The sequence below is a fragment of the Myotis davidii genome, unplaced genomic scaffold (genome assembly GCF_000327345.1).
Source record: "Myotis davidii unplaced genomic scaffold, ASM32734v1 scaffold64, whole genome shotgun sequence".
In the NCBI taxonomy this organism is placed as follows: Eukaryota; Metazoa; Chordata; class Mammalia; order Chiroptera; family Vespertilionidae; genus Myotis; species Myotis davidii.
The window spans coordinates 2,028,843-2,047,724 of record NW_006296226.1 but is presented as its reverse complement, the minus strand read 5'-3'; the positions used below and the strand labels follow the sequence as shown (position 1 = coordinate 2,047,724).

At 39.8% G+C, this 18,882-nt stretch overlaps 1 protein-coding gene across 1 annotated transcript in view; it reads left to right on the top strand.

The window, feature by feature from the left end:
• Positions 1-18,882, top strand: part of CTNNAL1 (catenin alpha-like 1) — a 51,386-nt gene that overhangs the window by 30,515 nt on the left and 1,989 nt on the right. Inside the window, exons 10-18 of the mRNA XM_006771218.2 lie at positions 1,907-1,999; positions 2,940-3,090; positions 9,072-9,109; positions 11,865-11,915; positions 12,015-12,169; positions 15,532-15,580; positions 18,189-18,223; positions 18,333-18,354; positions 18,495-18,608. Of these exons, the coding sequence (XP_006771281.1) occupies positions 1,907-1,999; positions 2,940-3,090; positions 9,072-9,109; positions 11,865-11,915; positions 12,015-12,169; positions 15,532-15,580; positions 18,189-18,223; positions 18,333-18,354; positions 18,495-18,608 (708 nt within the window). The remainder of the gene's footprint in view (positions 1-1,906; positions 2,000-2,939; positions 3,091-9,071; positions 9,110-11,864; positions 11,916-12,014; positions 12,170-15,531; positions 15,581-18,188; positions 18,224-18,332; positions 18,355-18,494; positions 18,609-18,882) is intronic.

Genomic DNA, 18,882 nt, shown 5'->3' with positions numbered 1-18,882 from the left:
AAGAAGGGCACACTCAAATTTGGATCATCTAAAGATGGTTTAATAAAGGAGCTGTTTACAGTGGCATACACGGGGGCGGGGGAGGAAACCATGGGAGTGCAGTAACTAGGGTGAGTGAGAGTGGAGCTGGTACCACCCCCATGCCCACACTGAGAGGAGGGAGTGGTTTCTGGAGACTGGAAGGGCATGGAGTCTTCCAGAGAGACACCTTAAAAGGTGGTTTTAGGAGTAGACATAGAGACAGTCCAAGGTGACTCTGCAGGGAAAGAACCTGGGAATAAAGGCCCTTACTCTCCTCATCCCTGCTGGTCTATTGCTGGGGGTTCCCATTGGCCAAACATAGCTGCAGACCATGTAGGTCAGTGACCCGGGACAAAAGCAGATTTGAGAGAGAAGGAGGGTAAATATGGAGGGACAGGGAGAAGCCATCCAGTACAAAATGCCTTCTCTGAACCTCTCCTGTTCTTCCCAAATCTCTGTTACGTGTTACTGGTGCTTACCTGCCACTTTTGCTATAATTCCAATTATTAATTGGCTAGAGGCCCAGTGCATGAAATTCGTACACTGGTAGGGTCCCTAGCAGCTGCCAGCTGCCAGCCGGGGTCTCCCTCCCTTCCCCCGGCTGGCCCCGCCCCCTGGTCGAACTCCCAGACAACTCATGGGCGAGGGGACAATTTGCATACTATGCTTTTATTATATGGGATATTCTAAGTCTTCCACCTATTAAGAATGTCTGACATCTGATCTGCTAGTAAAAAATATATACTTAAACCATGTATACCTTCTATATAAAAGGTATGACTTAGTCCACATGCATATAAATGCACAAATATGAACCATCTAGCTGTCTTTAAATTATCTAATATACCCTGCTCATCACATCTCAAAGACTAAGGGCTGAAGAAACCTTTAGGCCAACTGGAATTGCTTCCTCTCCTTCATTTGATTATATCTTAAAACTGCTAAGGAGCATTCTTTTTTCTTTTCTTTTTTTCTTTGTCAATCCTTACCTGAAGATATTTTTCCCATTGATTTTTTAGAGAGAGTGGAAAGGAGGGAGGGAGAGAGAGAGACATCAATGAGAGAGAGACACTGATTGGTTGCCTCCTACATGTGCCCTGACTGGAGCCGGGGTTCAAACCTGCAACCCAGGTACATGCCCTTGACTGGGAATAGGATCTGAGACCCTTTGGTCCAAGGGTCGGTGCTCTAACCACTGAGCACCCAGCCAGGGCAGGAGCATTCTTAAAATGAGTGTAGATTCATCTCCTTTTAAAACAGTTTTGATGCTGTTTTGTTTGTAAGCCAAATATTATGACTGTAAGCAAACTTGGTAATTATAAGATTCCTGCAGCAAATCTTTTTAAAAGATGAAAAAATATTTTTTTCTAATTTTTTGTTTCAAGCCTCAAGGTTTTCATTTTTGCTGATATAGGTAAGTTCTCCACTCATTACATCGGTCTTGCCTAATCCAGTGTTATCTCCAATGAAAGGTGTGTTAATTAATTTCCCATGAAGGAAAGTGGTTTTTGTTGACAGGAAGAATACTTAGCGTTGAGCAATTGACCTAGTTTAGCCTAGAGACCTTGGGCAAGTCACTTTTCTGAGCCAAGTGTCTTCATATATAAAATGTGTGGGCACTGCCAGATCCTTTCGAAGGCTCCCCCTGGTCCGAGAAGTCTGTGAGCACCTTGCCATGATCAGGTAGGACACAAAAACGATGCTCTGTACTCTTATTTGTTCCTCGAGATTCTGTTAGTAACCAATATAATATATAATTTCTCCTTGATGTAAAGACTTGTTTGGATGGGTTTTCATGTTTTGTTGTTGCTATAAATTATGAAATGAGTCTGTCTTGTGAAGAACGGGAACGTGGAAGTTGAACTGTGGAAATATTCTCTTGCAGACCTGTCGATTGTTGCGACATGTATCTGGGACAGAACCTCTTGAAATAACCTGCATCCACGCAGAGGAGACATTTCAGGTGACCGGCCAACAGGTACGACCAACAGCAGGTTGTCCCTTCTATAGTAAGGCTTGTATGAGTGTCATAACAGATCGTGTGCAAGCGAGAAAAGTGGTTCTGCATAACTACAGGCCAAATCTCCCGAGAGAAACGCACACTCCGGAATTTTCCGGTACAGTGCCAGAACATAACTGACATTCCACTGGGTTATCTGGTCATCTGCCAACCTGGAGATTGGCCCATTCAAGGGAAGCCTAGTTTATATCTACTTTAATGAAGCTGTTGACAATGTGGGTTGTTGTGACATGTTTGAAAAGTAAGCTATCTCTATGTAACAAGCCATAAACATATTCACATATTGATCCCGTAATTCTTAAGGACATAGGAGATAAACAACAACAACAAAAAACAAAGAAACTGAAAATGATGTTTGTTACAACATTACTGGGCAGTGGCAGCTCGCCCCAGGCTAACCCCCTAAATCTGCCCCCAGGTTCTCCTTTTCTCTGACTCTACAGTGAGCTGACAGAAGCCCGGCCTTGGCTCTTGGCTCACTTCTTTCCCACAACCTGTCTAGAGAGCCACAGCAGCCCCACCCATTCTCTCTCCTGTGGCTTCTTCCATCCTAGGCCCTTCCTGGTTTCACTGTCCTCCACTTTAATAAACATACTCGCGAAATAAAAAACAAAACAACCCCCCCATCCTCCCCCACACACACAAAGATAATTGCTCCCGGAATCAAGGTTTGTATAGAATAACACGTACTGTTTGTCTGTAGACGGGGTTATAAGAAACAGTAAGTTTTGTTCCACCATGTATCTCCACATTGGCCAACATGAGGCTTATCTGTAGAAATTACTCTATAGTTGTTTATTGAGTTGGTTTGGACAGTACAGACTTAAGTTTGTTCTTTCATGTGATTCTAAGAGCTAAGATTTTAAAAATCACACTTGTTTATATTGTGTTTCTTCAGATAATTTCTGCTGCTGAAACATTGACATTGCATCCATCTAGTAAAATCGCTAAAGAAAACCTAGATGTGTTTTGTGAAGCGTGGGAATCCCAAATTAGTGACATGTCAACATTGCTAAGAGAAATCAATGATGTGTTTGAAGGAAGACGAGGTGAGAGACTGTCCACATATTGAAATATATTATTATCTTATTGTAACGCTATTAGCTTTTCAATTTCACACTTCAGATGCAAAATGAATTATCTTGTCATGTCCTGATTTATTTTTATAGTAAGATATCTTCCACAAAAAATTATGAGAATAATATTTGTCCTTTACTTAGTATCAAAGCAGTAAAGTTTGTTGTACAACAGCAGAGTAGATTTCTTATGAGAATAATATTTGTCCTTTACTTAGTATCGAAGCAGTAAAGTTTGTTGAATTTGAATTAATATTAGCATTCTAGTTTTCCTATTGACAGTAAGCCATTTTATGTTTCTTCTAAATTGCTTTTTAGTTTTAGTACAAATTTCTTCTGCAACACAGTGATTATCTAGTTTATTTCTACTAATTTCATAATGAAATGAATGTAGTTGTTTGATTTTTGAATTGCTTTCCTTCCATTTGGATGGAATCGTTTTCCTTGATGACCTCCTGACCTGGGAATATTTCCTATGGTGGGTAAGTTCATTATTTCTACAACATGTAGAATAACTCCGTACAATGTGCAGGAGGGCATCATTTTTACTTTTTATTTTAACATCAACTGGGATTTTTGTTTATTTCCCATTGTACTGTGTGTCCTGTTATTTGTAGTTTTATATATTTTTCCCTTCAAATGGCCTCTGTTAGTGTCAAGCATGCTTAGTTTTTAAAATAAAATGCATTTAAAGTCATAATAACATCAAATTAGATATTTTTCACTGACTAAGGACTTTTAAACATTTCATATTTTTGAAAACATTTATTTAGAATAATTGCTGATATGCTTAAAAATCAGGGAATGGTATAGACTTCATAGATATATCATAATTGGTAAAGTATAATAAAAGTTTACCATGCTTCTACATTTAAAGATTTCTGTGGTAGCTAGTCTGAATGGCCTATCATTTTCAGGCTTTGGTAAAGTATTTATGGTTCCATGGGTTTTTATGTGAGGCAAGTTTCATACATTAAAAGGTAAAGTGATGGAACTGATCCACCTTTACAGGAGAGTGATCACTTAGCCCTAGGACTTGGTTAGGAAAGGAAGAGAAGGGCCTCCCAGCCTTTCTTAGCGCCTGCACCCTCAGCGCATAGACCAGACTTGAAACAGGAAAAGGCATAGACCTGTTTTAGACGACATGGTCACTGTAGTTTCTTTGACTTCCAAGCTGGATATTATGTCAATGACCTCTTCCTTAGGTCTTCTTTAAGTTTGGGTATCCTATCCTAAAAAATTCACGCTTGCCCTTGCCGGTGTGGCTCAGTTGGTTGAGTGTCGTCCCATGCCCTGAGAAGTGGCTGCTTCAGTTCTGGGTTCGGGCACATGTCCGGGTTGCAGGCTCGATCCCCAGGCAGGAGGCAGTGATCGATGTTTCTCTCTCTCTCTCCCTTTCCCTTCCTCTCTGTCTAATATCAATAAAAACGTATTTTTGGGAAAAAATTCAGGATTACTTTCACCTCCTTAGGGCGGAACAGGAATTCCTTTTTAGGAGGGAAAAACTCTGCTGCATTCTGTCAATGGGACACCCACTGTTTAACTGGTAAAGACATGAGACGACATCTCTGTGGGGTTAATTGAGACAGAGCTGGTTGATTTCTTACAGTGCCTTTCTTTATCCTTGCTTTTTATCATGAAGCTCATAAGAAGAGCTTTTTCCCCGAAGCCCAGCTCTGAGTTCGCCGTTATCGATTGGGCTGAGTCCATGTCACGGTGCTGCTCTCCCTGCTCTGTGTGGTTATGACAGCCCTGCCTGTCAACCTTGCACCTGCACTGCTTGCCACCCAGAGCACCGAGGGCATTCTTCCGGTCCCGCTTCTCTCTGCCACTGTCATAACTCATGTTGTAACTGTCATTGGAAAGCCTTTGCTGTATTCTAGCCACCTTAGCTCTGCCCTGCATATGTTGGCTCTCACAACTGGGAAAATTAACAGATATATTTGCAGCTATCATGGAACCAACCAATTAAGTGGCAAACAACATGCTAAGCAATGAGAAAGTGTTCTCATATTTGAAGTCATTCTGGGAGTTCGGTCATTGTTCTGTTTACTCAAGACACTCACATTTCACAGTCGGCCTCATGGGATTGTTTTAAGAACTCGAAAATCAGCCTGACCAGTGTGGCTCAGTGGTTGAGTGTTGACCTATGAACCAGGAGGTCATGGTTCAATTCCTGGTCAGGACACATGCCCGGGTTGTGGGCTCGATATCTAGTGTGGGGCATGCAGGAGGCAGCCAATCAATGATTCTCTCTCATCATTGTTTCTGTTTTCCTATTTGAAATCAATAAAAAGATATTTTTTAAAAAAAGAACTCAAAAATCAATATTTGTCCTCTGGCCTTTTTGTCTTTTCACCAAACCTCCAGGCAGGCCATAGCCTTCATATTAGAAGGGACCGGATAAAGAAGACTTCACTTTCCCTTAGTGATGAGTATGTAGCAGTATTGAGAACGTGAGATTATTTTAGACAAATGTCAGGAAGAAGCCTTCTCTCATAGTTTGCAGACTCTATCCCTCCTTTAAGGAAGCTGAATTTCCTTGTTTCTGTTTGACCCATTTTAGAGTTCACACGACCAAGCTCAGTGTTTAAGGATGTGTGGTAGCCCTGTTTCATAGCCCTGCATGTAATTCATCACCTGGCAGGTCGGATGCATGGGGTGCTGGTCACTGACATGGGGAGTACAGGAAGAGGAACATGCTTGTGGATAAATACAAGTTTATTTGGGGAACACATGAGTCTGAAACATGGAAGTGATCCATCCAGACAAGAGATGATGGTGCGAGGGTAATAGAAATGGAAATAAGAGGACTGATATCAGAACAATTTTACAAATAATATTGGTCGGATTTGGTGATTGAATGTGAAAGTGAAGAAGGGTTTGAGGTTGACGATTGGGTTTGGATTTGAATCTGTCAATCCCACTCCTGAGGTTAGCCAATAATCTGCTGTCCTTCAGTGGTTAGGGATTCACTTTAAGTGGGTCTGGGGACATGGTTTCTTTTCTGATCGAGCGTGTCATATAGAGCCCCTCTGGAACCCAGAAAAGCTAACTGAACTTCTCATAGGGAATAATGTAGCACATCTTCAGTGAAATGAAATGATGAGGCTTATATGTTCCTGGGGAATTTGTTTTATTTTGAGGAGATGCAGAAAAGCTCTGAATATTGAAAACGGGAACAGTACTTCTCAATTAGGTTTTCAGAAGAAATCATTTTTGGTCCTCTCGTAAGATGAGAGGGCCTTTGGGACTTAATGGTGAGCTTAATTGATCTTGAAGTATAAACTCAGAAATAAAGATGGCACAATTGTGGTTTTGATGTAGGGGGTATTAAACAAAGGATTTAGTGCTTTGAAAATAATTCTGTAAAACAAATATCTGTACCAAGTATGTGCTCCCCAAATATTTGTTTTTCCAATTATTCCTAATGTTTATAACGTGTTTTCATCAGAGACAGCCTCTTTAATTTGATATAATAGCTAAACATAATTGAGTCAATATATCCTTGCTCTGCTTCAAATTAATGACAATAATTAGACTTGTGTGGAAAAAACTATAAAATTAAAAAATGATTCAGATTCATCTTTTTTTTTTTGTATTTTATCAACTTACTTGGCTAAGAATGATCGGTTTTGCACTGATCATCAAGCATTCTGAGTCTCACTGAGGGCTAGGAATGGGGAGCAAAGCCAAGTACAGTAAAGAGGGCCTCAGGGAGTGGACTGCTGGCAACTAGGGACTGGCGAATGGGAATGCAGCAGACCAGGCTATAGAGGCTCTCTTACGGATTTATTTCTCCCTACCTTCTGGTTTCTTTAACTCTTTGTACCTTGGAGAAATAAGAAATACTGAAACAGGTGGCTATTTTTTCCCTTTTGGAGAATAAATGTGAACATTTCAGGGTCATGGGCACTACAGGGGATCACAAGGGTAGATAACACAGGATTGCTCACCTAAGCTAATTATCTTTAAGTAATGATTATGCCCTCTTCTCTGGCTTATTAAGATCACTTTTAAGAGGTACTATGGACAGGATTCACACTTTGAATTAAGATAGATGGTGAGTTTTGAGGTTCTGAGTGACTTGAAGACAGTCTTCTGTTAATCTCACAGCTAAATCTGGCACTTTTTACATCAGGATTAGGAGACAAGGCATGGAAATTACTACTTCCTCTTTAAAGTTTTATTTTTCTCTCACAAGTCTGAGACCAGAAAACCATTAATAAAATCCCCTTACAATTCTGACATTACAAAGAAATGGTTTGGCCGAAACCGGTTTGGCTCAGTGGATGGAGCGTCGGCCTGCGGACTGAAAGGTCCCAGGTTCGATTCCGGTCAAGGGCATGTACCTGGGTTGCGGGCACCTCCCCAGTGGGAGATGTGCAGGAGGCAGCTGATCGATGTCTCTCTCTCATCGATGTTTCTAACTCTCTATCTCTCTCCCTTCCTCTCTGTAAAAAATCAATAAAATATATTTTTTAAAAAAATGGTTTGAATCATAAAGCTATTTCCAAGTACCATTAAGGCTGACCTGTAATGACAGGTCATCTTCTAGATTAGCTCCATTCAATAGAAATACAGTTCAAGCCACATATGTAATTTAAAAATTGTGGGAGGCAGCCCTAACTGATTTGGCTCAGTGGATAGAACATCAGCCCATAGACTGAAGGGTCTTGGGTTTGATTCTAGTCAAGGGCATGTACCTTGGTTGCAGACTCGATCCCCAGTTGGAGACGTGCAAAGGCAGTGATCGATGTTTCTTATCGATGTTTCTAACTCTCTATCCCTCTCCCTTCCTCTCTAAAAATCAGTAAAAAATATATTTTAAAAAATTGTAGGAGGCACAAGAAAATTTTAAAAATAAACAAGTGAAATTCATATTAATGCTATTTTTATTTAATCTGGCATACCCAAAATATTATTTTTCCATTTATAATCAATATTTAAAAATTATTGAGATCTTAATTTTTTTTTGTATTATTTCCTCAAAATCCAGTATGGATTTTACTTACAGCAGCACATCTCAATACAGACTGGTTATATTTCAGTTGATCAATAGTGTTATGTGGCTAGTGGAGTCCATATTGAACGGCACAGTTCTAGATGAAAATTTAAATACGTTATGAATAAGTTTGCCCTATTTGTGTAATAGTCATTCCATAAGGAAGGGTGTGACTTACTGTTTTTACATATTACAGTATTGCCTTTAATTACGTGGAACTATATGAAATTGCTGTTTTTATATTTCAAAGTTGTTGAGTATCAGCAATTTTATATGGTTTCACCTAATATATTATGGCTGAACACAATTTCCTTGAAACCAAGAAGAAATCACTGTTCAAATCTTACCTTGAATTTTTGTCCCAGATATAACAAACTAGCTTTAAAAAGAAAATCTGTCATTCATTGTAACCTGACTCTATACATGACCCAGAAGCCAGAAAAATGAAAGGGCAGGGATGAAGTGGGCGTTCCACTCATCCTTTCCTTAGTAGTTGTGCTTCCTGCCACATGTCAGTTCCCAGCAAGTGTTGTTTGCTCTTTCTCATCTTCCTATCTGTACCCGAGAGCTATCTTCTTCCCTGACTGGGAGGACATGCTGTGGGGGTAGCTGTACATGGCTTGGTCTGGTGCTTGCGGAAAAGGAGGCCAACACTGATAACTGGTCCTGCAGATCGGGGTCTCATTAAGGCAGGCTGCCGTGGGAGCGCTCACTGTGAGTGACATGGTGGCTGTGGAGGAGCTGGAGAGGGCCACATAGGTACCTCACAGATACGATTGCTGCCAGTCTCTGTGTTCACCATCAAATTACACGTTTATTGCTCAATCATATGTGATTAATAGACAAACTTTTAAAACTAATAGACTGACATTCCTGTTTATTTAATAATATTTTAAAATTAGATGTGAATAATGGAAAATTTGTTTTAAGTTATATATGTTGTTTGTAGGAGAGAAGTATGGCTACCTTTCACTTCCAAAGCCCATGGTAAGTAGTTTTGTGCATTTCAGAATGTTTTTTATTCAGAATTCAGTTATGCTCTTGCTGCCTGTTGCTACCCAGCCCCCAATAATTGACATTAAAAAAAGGGTATTAAATGTTGATTGTTCATAGTTGTTATTCTGAGTAAAATCTAGTTTCAGTTCATATTATGATTATTTGTGTTGGCTTTGGAGTTTGAGGGAATAGGTAACAGATTGCATGATTAATAAGAAGCCATAATCTGAAGTCGGAGGCCTATTTGTTCTTCATGTCTTTTATCTAATTCACGTTGTCATGTTGGAATCATTTTCTACCTTGATGAAATTATGCCATGCTATTTATATTTAGAGACTTGAAATGTACAGCTTTACATAACTGAAGCTGATGTACCTGACTGCATTTCAAAGTAGTGTCCACTAGGTGGCAAGCTCGGTTGCATGATTAAGATGGTTTCTGTACCTTTTCAGGCAATTCCCTTCCTGTATCTTCATAAAATATTTTAATAATAATTTGTAAAAGTAAACCTAAAAATAATGAAAACAGGACTCATTTTAAAAGGAAACATGGAACATAAAATTCTAAATAAAATAAAACCTAAAAACCTGTAGGTATTCTTATCTTTTTTAAATGCTTTATTAATTGCTTTGTAGTCTACTAGATTAAGGAAGAGATACAGATGATGCAACTTTACAAGGAGGAGCCAAAGAGATCATTGACCTTCTCTGTTTATTTTCTAATGAACATAAGAGGCAGCTGGTGTGTGTGTGTGTGTATGTGTGTGTGTGTGTGTGTGTGTGTGTGTGTGTGTGTAACGTTATAGTTTCCCTGTACTTAGTTTCTGTCCTTTAACTTCTCCCAATTCTTCTATAGCAAGGAGCATTAGAAAATCTCAAAAGGGCTATATTAAAGGAGCAAATATAAACTATGGAGTAGAAAAACGGAAAAAGTTGAGGATGTTTGGCTCTACAGTAAAACTGGTGACACAATAGCTGGCTAGAAGTAATAAGTCATGGTAATAATGAGGCTACAAAAAATGGAGAGGTACACCTATACCTCAGAGGTGTTGGTGGTGACTGTTTCTTAAGTTAAGTGGGTACACGAGTGTTTTGTTTTATTATAATTTATACTTTGTACACAGAGAGAGAGTTTATATATATAAAAGGCTGATATGCAAAGTGTCCCCTTGGCAGGTTGACTGGGAGACCAGAGTTCAATTGCTCGCTATGACATGTGCTGACCACCAGGGGGTAGCGCAGAACAAAGGAAGGCCCTGTCTGGCAGCTGGAAGGCCCCGATTGGCCCTGATTGCTGGCTAAGCCTAGGTCCCTACCTATGCACGAATTTTGTGCAATGGGCCTCTAGTTCAGTGGTTCTCAACCTTCCTAATGCTGCAACCCTTTAATTAAGGTTCCTCATGTTGTGGTGACCCCCAACCATAAAATTATTTTCATTGCTACTTCATAAGTGTAATTTTGCTACTGTTATGAATTGTAATGTAAATATCTGATATGCAGGATGTTTTTTCATTGTTACAAATTGAACATAATTAAAGCATAGTGATTAATCACAAAAACAATATGTAATTATATATGTGTTTTCCGATGGTCTTAGGCGACCCCTGTGAAAGGGTCGTTCGACCCCCAAATGGGTCAAGACCCACAGGTTGAGAACCGCCGCTCTAGTTGTTTAAATAAATGTTTCCTTAAAAAAAAAAAGTTTCCCTGCATTTCCTGGACCCTTTATGTCCATGAGTCTGGCTGTTCTGGAACTCCTGCCCCAACCATGGGAGCTCACAGCAGATCTCAGAGTGAGAGGGATGTCAAACCTGGGCTGCCATCGCTGAGAACTTCTGAACATATTTTTCAAAGGATCATTGGTATGGGTAATGCTTTCTATCCTTTTAGGCCAGTGGTCAGCAAACTGCAGCTGGTGAGCCACATGCAGCTTTGTGGCCCCTTGAGTGTGTGTGGCTCTTCCACAAAATACCACGTGCGGGCATGCATGTACAGTGCGATTGAAACTTTGTGGCCCATGCGCAGAAGTCGGTATTTTGTGGAAGAGCCACACTTAAGGGGCCAAAGAGCTGCATGTGGCTCGCGAGCCGCAGCTTGCCAACCACTGTTCTAGGCAATAGGCACCTGCAGGCAAGCCTGGTAACCTAACTAGTGGACAGTGTTTTTTGCTTTCCCAGGGGAAATAGATTTTGAGTTCCAAATAGCTCACATAGAAACAGACTTGCTGTTTCAAATATAGGGGTGTGTCCAACATGTTGGTTCAAATATTAAACCCTAAATTCTAGATATAATCTTCTATACAAGCTGGGTGAAGAATTGGGAATCCGGATATCAGTGAAACAAAGGTGCTAAAATTTATCCCTCAAAGGGCACATTGGGTAAAGGCGTTGAATTGCAGTCATAACATAAGGAGCAGATGGACATCTACAGAGGGTGGCTAAATTTATTATATCATTTCAGAAGAATAATTATAATAACGACTCTGGGAAAATGCCAAAGTCCTTAGGTCCTTCTGGGACACTGCTACGTTTCTCTCGCCCAGATTTCTACCTACCTACCTGTTCCAAGCTGAGCTCACATACTGGTAGAGTACTTGCAGGTAGTTCTTTGTTTTAACTTAACTTAATATACTTTAAGTATGTGCTGAAAATGTTTAGGTTACAACTTTATTACAGGTGTCTTATTATGCTTTCTAGTGCTATTGTATTTCCTCACAGTGACCTTAATCTTTTATTTTAATGTCACAGAAGAATAATGCAAACCTGAAATCATTAAAGCCAGAGAAGTCTGACTCTGAGGTAAGACCTTTTTCTTTGTCATAATCTTACTTCTAATCTCCCTCTTACATCGGTAATAACAAAATTGTGTGATTAAAATATCTTCTCCATATTTTATAGGAGAAAGCCAAGATTGCAAAGCTTGGACTCAAGCTAGGATTACTCACCTCCGATGCCAACTGTGAGATCGAGAAGTGGGAGAATCAGGAGAATGAGATTGTTCGATATGGGCGGAACATGTCCAAGATGGCCTATTCTCTATATTTATTTACTAGGTAAACATATTTTGATCTTTTTAAATCAATTTAATATCTAGTGTAGAGAAAAAATGCCATGTGAAATCATTGGTAGGTCAAAGTCAGTTTAGTGTGCATGATAAAAGCCTATATATGTCCCTCTTGTTTTAAATAAGTGAATGCAACAAGAAGACACTCAATTAAGACTTAGGTGTAGTAGAGACCCTCTTCTAGGTTTATATCCTATTCTTTTCATAATTTTGCATTCTACTTTTTTTATCCTATACATCAACCCAGCCAGCATCAGTAAGTTTAGAAAACATGCCTTTTAAACGTTACACAAATGATTGAATGGACACGGATCAAAGAATAGAGCCATTAGGCCTACCACCTCAATAGAGTGCCAAATCTCTGTGAGTCACTGTTTGTTGTATAGCACAGATTTTAAATAACTTTGCCATTATCTGACCTACATTCTTCATCTTGTTCACATCACAAGACTCTTGAGCAAATGCCTGTTGAAGTCAATGTTGATCACATTCCAAAATCTTCCATTATAATAATCTCCCTATATGGTAAAATAATGTATATGTATATATGATAGTAATACCATGTTGCTAAATATCAGTTATCTGCTCAATAATCTGTTCTAGAATTTTCTCATGGAATGACTTCAAACTTTTCACTAATTTTCTGAAATCTTATCTTTTTTATTTTTGAAAACCGGGAAAATACTTGATCTATCCAATGTTATGGCCCCTCTTTTACTCATTTTGATTTTGAAAATATTGTCAGCAGTGGTTCACACCTGCACGTTGTTTCAGTATTCTGAAATGTAATCCATTTAGTCTGGAATCTTAAGCTTGATTAAAGTAGGCAGGATCTCTACTACTGTGTGGGCACTGGGGCTCAATAAATAGCACCCTTTTCCTGCCCAGCTTTCCCTACCCAGCTTCTGAATAAAACACAAAAATAAGCAAAAGACTAGGCAGATGGGGGGGGCAGAAACATTTATACTGGTAAAGCTGATATTGGACAATGTAATTTATATCCACAGGCAGGTTGGTTTTTACAGATGATCGCTAGAATTAAGAAATCTTATTCCACAGGGACAGACTGTGTCTCTTAAGACCCCTGAAAGAACAGGAATCTCCCCAAGAGAAAAAGTAAAGAAAGAGCTACCATGTCCAATTTATTTTCAGAAAGTCTGAGAAGATAAATGGCCACCTCTTCAGTGGGATGGGGACGTGAGGGAGGGATGCGTACCAGTGGAAGGAATCTGAGGACTCAGCATTCATTAGGAAGAGCATTCATGTCCCTTTTGCGTGTGTCTTCTATTCCTTCAAGATAAACCATTCTCCTGGAGGGCGAAGGGAAAATGACAGTTGAGCTATTTTTTCTGTGTTGAGCAGTCATTTGTTAACACCTTCCCGTATTTTCCATTATTGGTGACCTTTCCTCTTTGGCGGTTTCCTTCCTTTGTTCTTAATTGTTTTAGCAAGCTTCCCCTGGGATTAAGTCTTTCCAGTACTATGACCTTCCTTAGTTCATATCTTTAAAAAATCTGATGAGTCAAGTCTACAAAAGAAAGTCAAATGGAACTCTTTTGTTTGCTCAACAAGAAAATGTGCCCAGATTAACTTTAATAACAAAGATCTTTACTTTTGGCTGGAATCATGCTAGTCATCTCATGGTGATAAAAATCAGGTCTTTAAAAAAAACTTTATTTTGACTGATAAAAACTGGAGAAATACATTACTAATGAATATAGTCTGGCATATAAAAGTTTCATGAGTAGATTTATTCCTGTTTGTCATTCCCCTTTTATTTCTTGTTTCCTTATTTCAGAATGTTTCAGGACGATATGGTCAACATGTTTTTGCTTCACAGTCAGAATAGTGGGTTTTGATAAAGGATGACACGCACCCCACAGAGATGGGAAGCGTGGGGCGGCGGGGGGGGGGGGTTGCATTATGAGGGGTAGGGAAAATGCAAGTTCTGTGGAATGGGACTTGTTGCTAGAAGATGGTTATTGGATAGAAACACTGAATCTCAGGACAAGGAAATCCGTTTCTGTGATGGATAACTCCTCGTGTTGTTTGGGCAAGTCTTGGTAACAGAATTGTAAAACCTCGAGCTGGCTTAGTTTTCTACCAGCGTATTTAGTAGGCCTGTTTTTTTCTCCAACAGTCTTTCCTGTTTTCCCTTACACTGTGTGGTTTATCAACCTCTTCTAGTTGCTTCTTTCAGAGACTTATCTGTTGGACCTCACAGTATCCAGTTTTGTAGTTTTCCTGGGTAATTTTATAGCTCTTCCTCAGGCTATTGTTTAATGTTGTCCTAACAGTTTATATAAATTTCTTAATAATTTATATATAATTAATATTTCTTAATAGTTTATATTTTTGCATTTTATAATTTTCAAAAATTTCAGCTTTACCAGTGCATTATACATTTTTTGTTGTTGCTGTTTTCATTCCTTACCGGAGGATATTTATTTCATTGATTTTTAGAGAGAATGGAAGGGGAAAAGGAGGCGAAGGGAAGGAAGGAAGGAAAGAGAGAGAAAGAGAGAAATATCAATGTGAGAGAGACACATCAATTGGTTGCCTGCTGCATTTCCCCCTACTGGGGCCTGGGTTCAAACCTGCAACCCAGGTATATGCCCTTGACAGGGAATTGAACCCATGACCCTTCGGTGCTGGGGCTGACATTCTAACCATTGAGCAAACTGACTATTACAGTGTGTTATAGTCTTTAAAGTGGTTCCTGCTTCATAATTTCATTTGATTCTCACAACAGTTTGTCTGAGAACATGAAAAATTTGCTCACATGTCACAGTTGTTAGGAGGCAAAACTGGTTGCTACTAGACTTCAGATCTCCTGACTCAGGCCTTTGAGTCCAGATTCATGCATTGTGTTGTTCTTTGTGGTGCTTTACTGTTCATTTGTAGGGTCTAATTCTTCTTGGTGGTTTTCAATCTGATACTCCCTAACCTTCTGATGAGAGAGGTACACAAATATTATGATGATTATTTTACACACTCAGAATTGAAACTTAAATAACATACGTCATCAAAGACAACTGAACTCCTCCCTGCGTTGAAAGTGGAATGAGAAATGAGAAAAATAGGAAAAATAAAACTTCAATATAACTTCTGAGATTTAAATTTCTTTACATTGTAAAATTAAGATGTTTAATGTTTAAAATTTTTTTAAAGTATCCAAGAAATAATAATTACAGTTGCTATAAGAATAAAATCATAATATTATGAATCTATTCTACAGTCTTCAAAATTTGGGATCTCTTAATGTACAAAATGCTTTATAACTTTAATATTGCAAAACTAATTCCCAGGCAGTAACTTTTTCTTACTTTCTTATTCATTCATTTCTTTCAGGGGAGAGGGGCCACTGAAAACTTCCCAGGATTTAATTCATCAATTAGAGGTAAGTTTTATTTCCATGTTTTGCTACTTCAATTCTGTGCTAAACTCTCCTCGCTTAGGTAGATGCTTTAGAATGACAAGCAGATGACAAGATTCCTTCTTATCTTCCAACTCCCCTGTCAGTCTGCTCGCCCCTCCAGAACCAAGAGCATTCTTGCATCTGTCACTTTAATCACCTGTTTAACACTGTCTTTGGCCTTCCCATGCTTCCACCTGGGCCTCTCGAGGAAAGGGAGGTGCAGCTTGAGAGGATGTTTGTCAGCTGAGTCAGAAGAATTGTAGAGATATTTCTCTGGATTTTTCTGTACAGTTGACTATAAATGAGCTTTTTCTCTTGAAACAGTTGGAATAAATTCTAGATTCATTCCAAGTCATACCACAGCATAGTGGGTTTTTCACTGCAGAAGATCCACTACTCACCTTCTTCTTGTGTGAGCTCGTTCATGACACTGATGCCTGCTGAATTGCCTACAAACAGATGAATGTAAACTGTTCATCGAATATTTATGGAGTTTGTACCATGTGTCAGACTCTGGACACATGGGTTAGACCAGCTGTGGGCAAACTATGGTCTGCGGGCCGGATCCAGCCCGTTTGAAATGAATAAAACTAAAAAAAAAAAAGACCATACCCTTTTATGTAATGATGTTTACTTTGAATTTATATTAGTTCACACAAGCACTCCCTCCATGCTTTTGTTCCGGCCCTCCGGTCCAGTTTAAGAACCCATTGTGGCCCTCGAGTCAAAAAGTTTGCCCACCCCTGGGTCAGACTCTATGGACAAAAGTGAAGAAAACAAAGCCCCCGTTCCCATGGAGCTCACATTCTAATGGGAGGAGGTTGACAATAACGAGTATATAACACCCATGTGTAAGGACTTAGAGATGAAAGTGTGCAGGATAAGAACAGAGAGGGGATAGAGGTGCCATCAGAAAAGACCTCTCGAAGGAGGTAACATCTGCATAGAGACATTGAGAAAGTGAGCTGGATGATCACCTTGGGATTGACTATATTTCAGGCAGACAGAACAAGTATAAAGGCCCGGAGGTATGGAACTAGGCTGAGGAATCTGAGGAACAATAAAGAGGCAAGTGTAGATGCCATGGAGTGAACTGGAAAGAAAGTGGTAACATCCGACATCTCTGTAGCCACGGAAGAAACTTTTCCCCCCAAGTATGGAGGAAAACTCACTGGGGGTTTTGAGGAGAAGTAGCATGATCTGACTATATCTTAAAGCTTTTTTGGCTTGATCAAGAGGGTAAATTGTAGTGCTATTTGCTGAGATACAGGAGACCAAGGGTCCACCAGATCTACAGGGTGGAAATGGAGCATTATTTTGCTGGAGACTGATTTCAGGGTAGTTCAGGAATGGAGAGAGGGGCTTGGAAGTCATCAGCTTTATGGTGGTTGTAAAACCGTGACACGCTATGAGACAGATGTGGATCTTGCCCTCAAGGGGTTTACAGGCTACAAGGGAAGAAGAGATATGTAAAATAGAAAGTGTTCATGTAGAATAAGGAGGAATATATGAGTGAGTCAATCCATTGAGTTAGAAGCTCGGTATAAAACTCATTGGTTTTCCTTTTAAAGGGTAGGGAAGGATGCAAAGGATGATTTGACCTTGAGATCAGTTTATCTATGACAGCAAGGTGTTAAGGCTAATGGACAGAGGAGCGATGTTATCCCTAGAAGTATTGCCTCCTTCTTCATTTATGGTAATTTATGACCAAAACCTGTTTTTTAATTCACAAATCATTCTCAGATTGCCCTGTTCACTTCATTCTTACTGCTGTCACTTAAAGTTAAGTCTTCATTTTTTTACTCTCCTGGAATCTTTCACTTATACTGAATATTCTTATCAGTCCAACTCATTTGTCACTGTTTTTTCCCCATCATCCTGGTCCCCTACTGCAGTGGTTCTCAACCTTCTTAATGCTGTGACCCTTTAATGCAGTTCCTCATGTTGTGATGTCCCCAATTTCATTGTTACAGAGCCCCCCAATTTCATTGTTACAAATTGAACATAATTAAAGCATAGTGATTAATCACAAAAACAATATGTGATTATATATGTGTTTTCCGATGGTCTTAGGCGACCCCTGTGAAAGGGGTCGCGACCCATAGGTTGAGAACCACTGCCCTACTGGGTTGTGAAATGTGTGGTGAATAGGCAAAACCAATCTGAATTGCTCCTCTTGAGTGGCTGGTTAAAGAACATGTGTGGGTGACAAACTTAATCTTAGCTGGAAGTGGGGATGTTCTAAGCCTTTTCGGCTCATGTTCTAAAATCCATCACCCTTTTATAATTGGGGGTATTACAAGGTGAGCTTTGGATCCCTCCAGAAGCTCAGACACAGTTTGTATGGCTAAGTATCATAGGTCCATGGACCCTCAAGTACTTGGAGGCGTCCAGGTGTAAGGGAGCCTCCTTAGGGATGGATGCTGCTGCAGGTCGGAGAAGCCACCTTCTGAATACCATTAAAACCTTGCATTTTCCTGGGCGCAACAGAAAATGTAGGTGCACCATCCAGGCCTTTTGTGAGCATTTTTCCTTCCAACTACCCAGAAGACATACATCGAAAGTGGTGATATTTCTTTCTTCCCACCAGGTTTTCGCTGAAGAGGGATTAAAGGTTGCTTCAATGCTTCTCCTGGAAATAAACAAGCTAATCCCTCTATGCCACCAGCTCCAGACGATAACGAAGACCCCTGTGCAGAACCAAGGGCTTCTAAAGGTAAAAGTGAGGGTGAAGTGCACAAGCTTTCTCAAAACAGGTAACGCAGGTCCACCTGCCTGGTGTTGGTGGTGATGTCATGAATGCCTACTTTGTGGTATATTACTAGGGTGTAAAGGTATTTAAGATTGAAAGATAGAGTTTGCTGGAGTTGTTATAACTTCCCAAATTACATTTCAGCTGAAAGATGATGACAAGCTTATGCTTCTCCTGGAAATAAACAAGCTAATCCCTCTATGCCACCAGCTCCAGACGATAACGAAGACCCCTGTGCAGAACCAAGGGCTTCTAAAGGTAAAAGTGAGGGTGAGTTATCCGGGTAGGCACTTGAGACTTTGACACTTCTTTAGCAGATTAGTCTCCAGCCCCCTTTTCTTCAAATAAAGAGCTAATAACCACAGAAGAGCGATTTATTTCCATTTTTCTTGGCATGAATTTGAGTCACCTATTATAGTGCACAAGCTTTCTCAAAACAGGTAACGCAGGCCCACCTGCCTGATGTTGGAGGTGATGTCATGAATGCCCACTTCGGGGTATATTACTAAGGCGTAAAGGTATTTAAGATTGA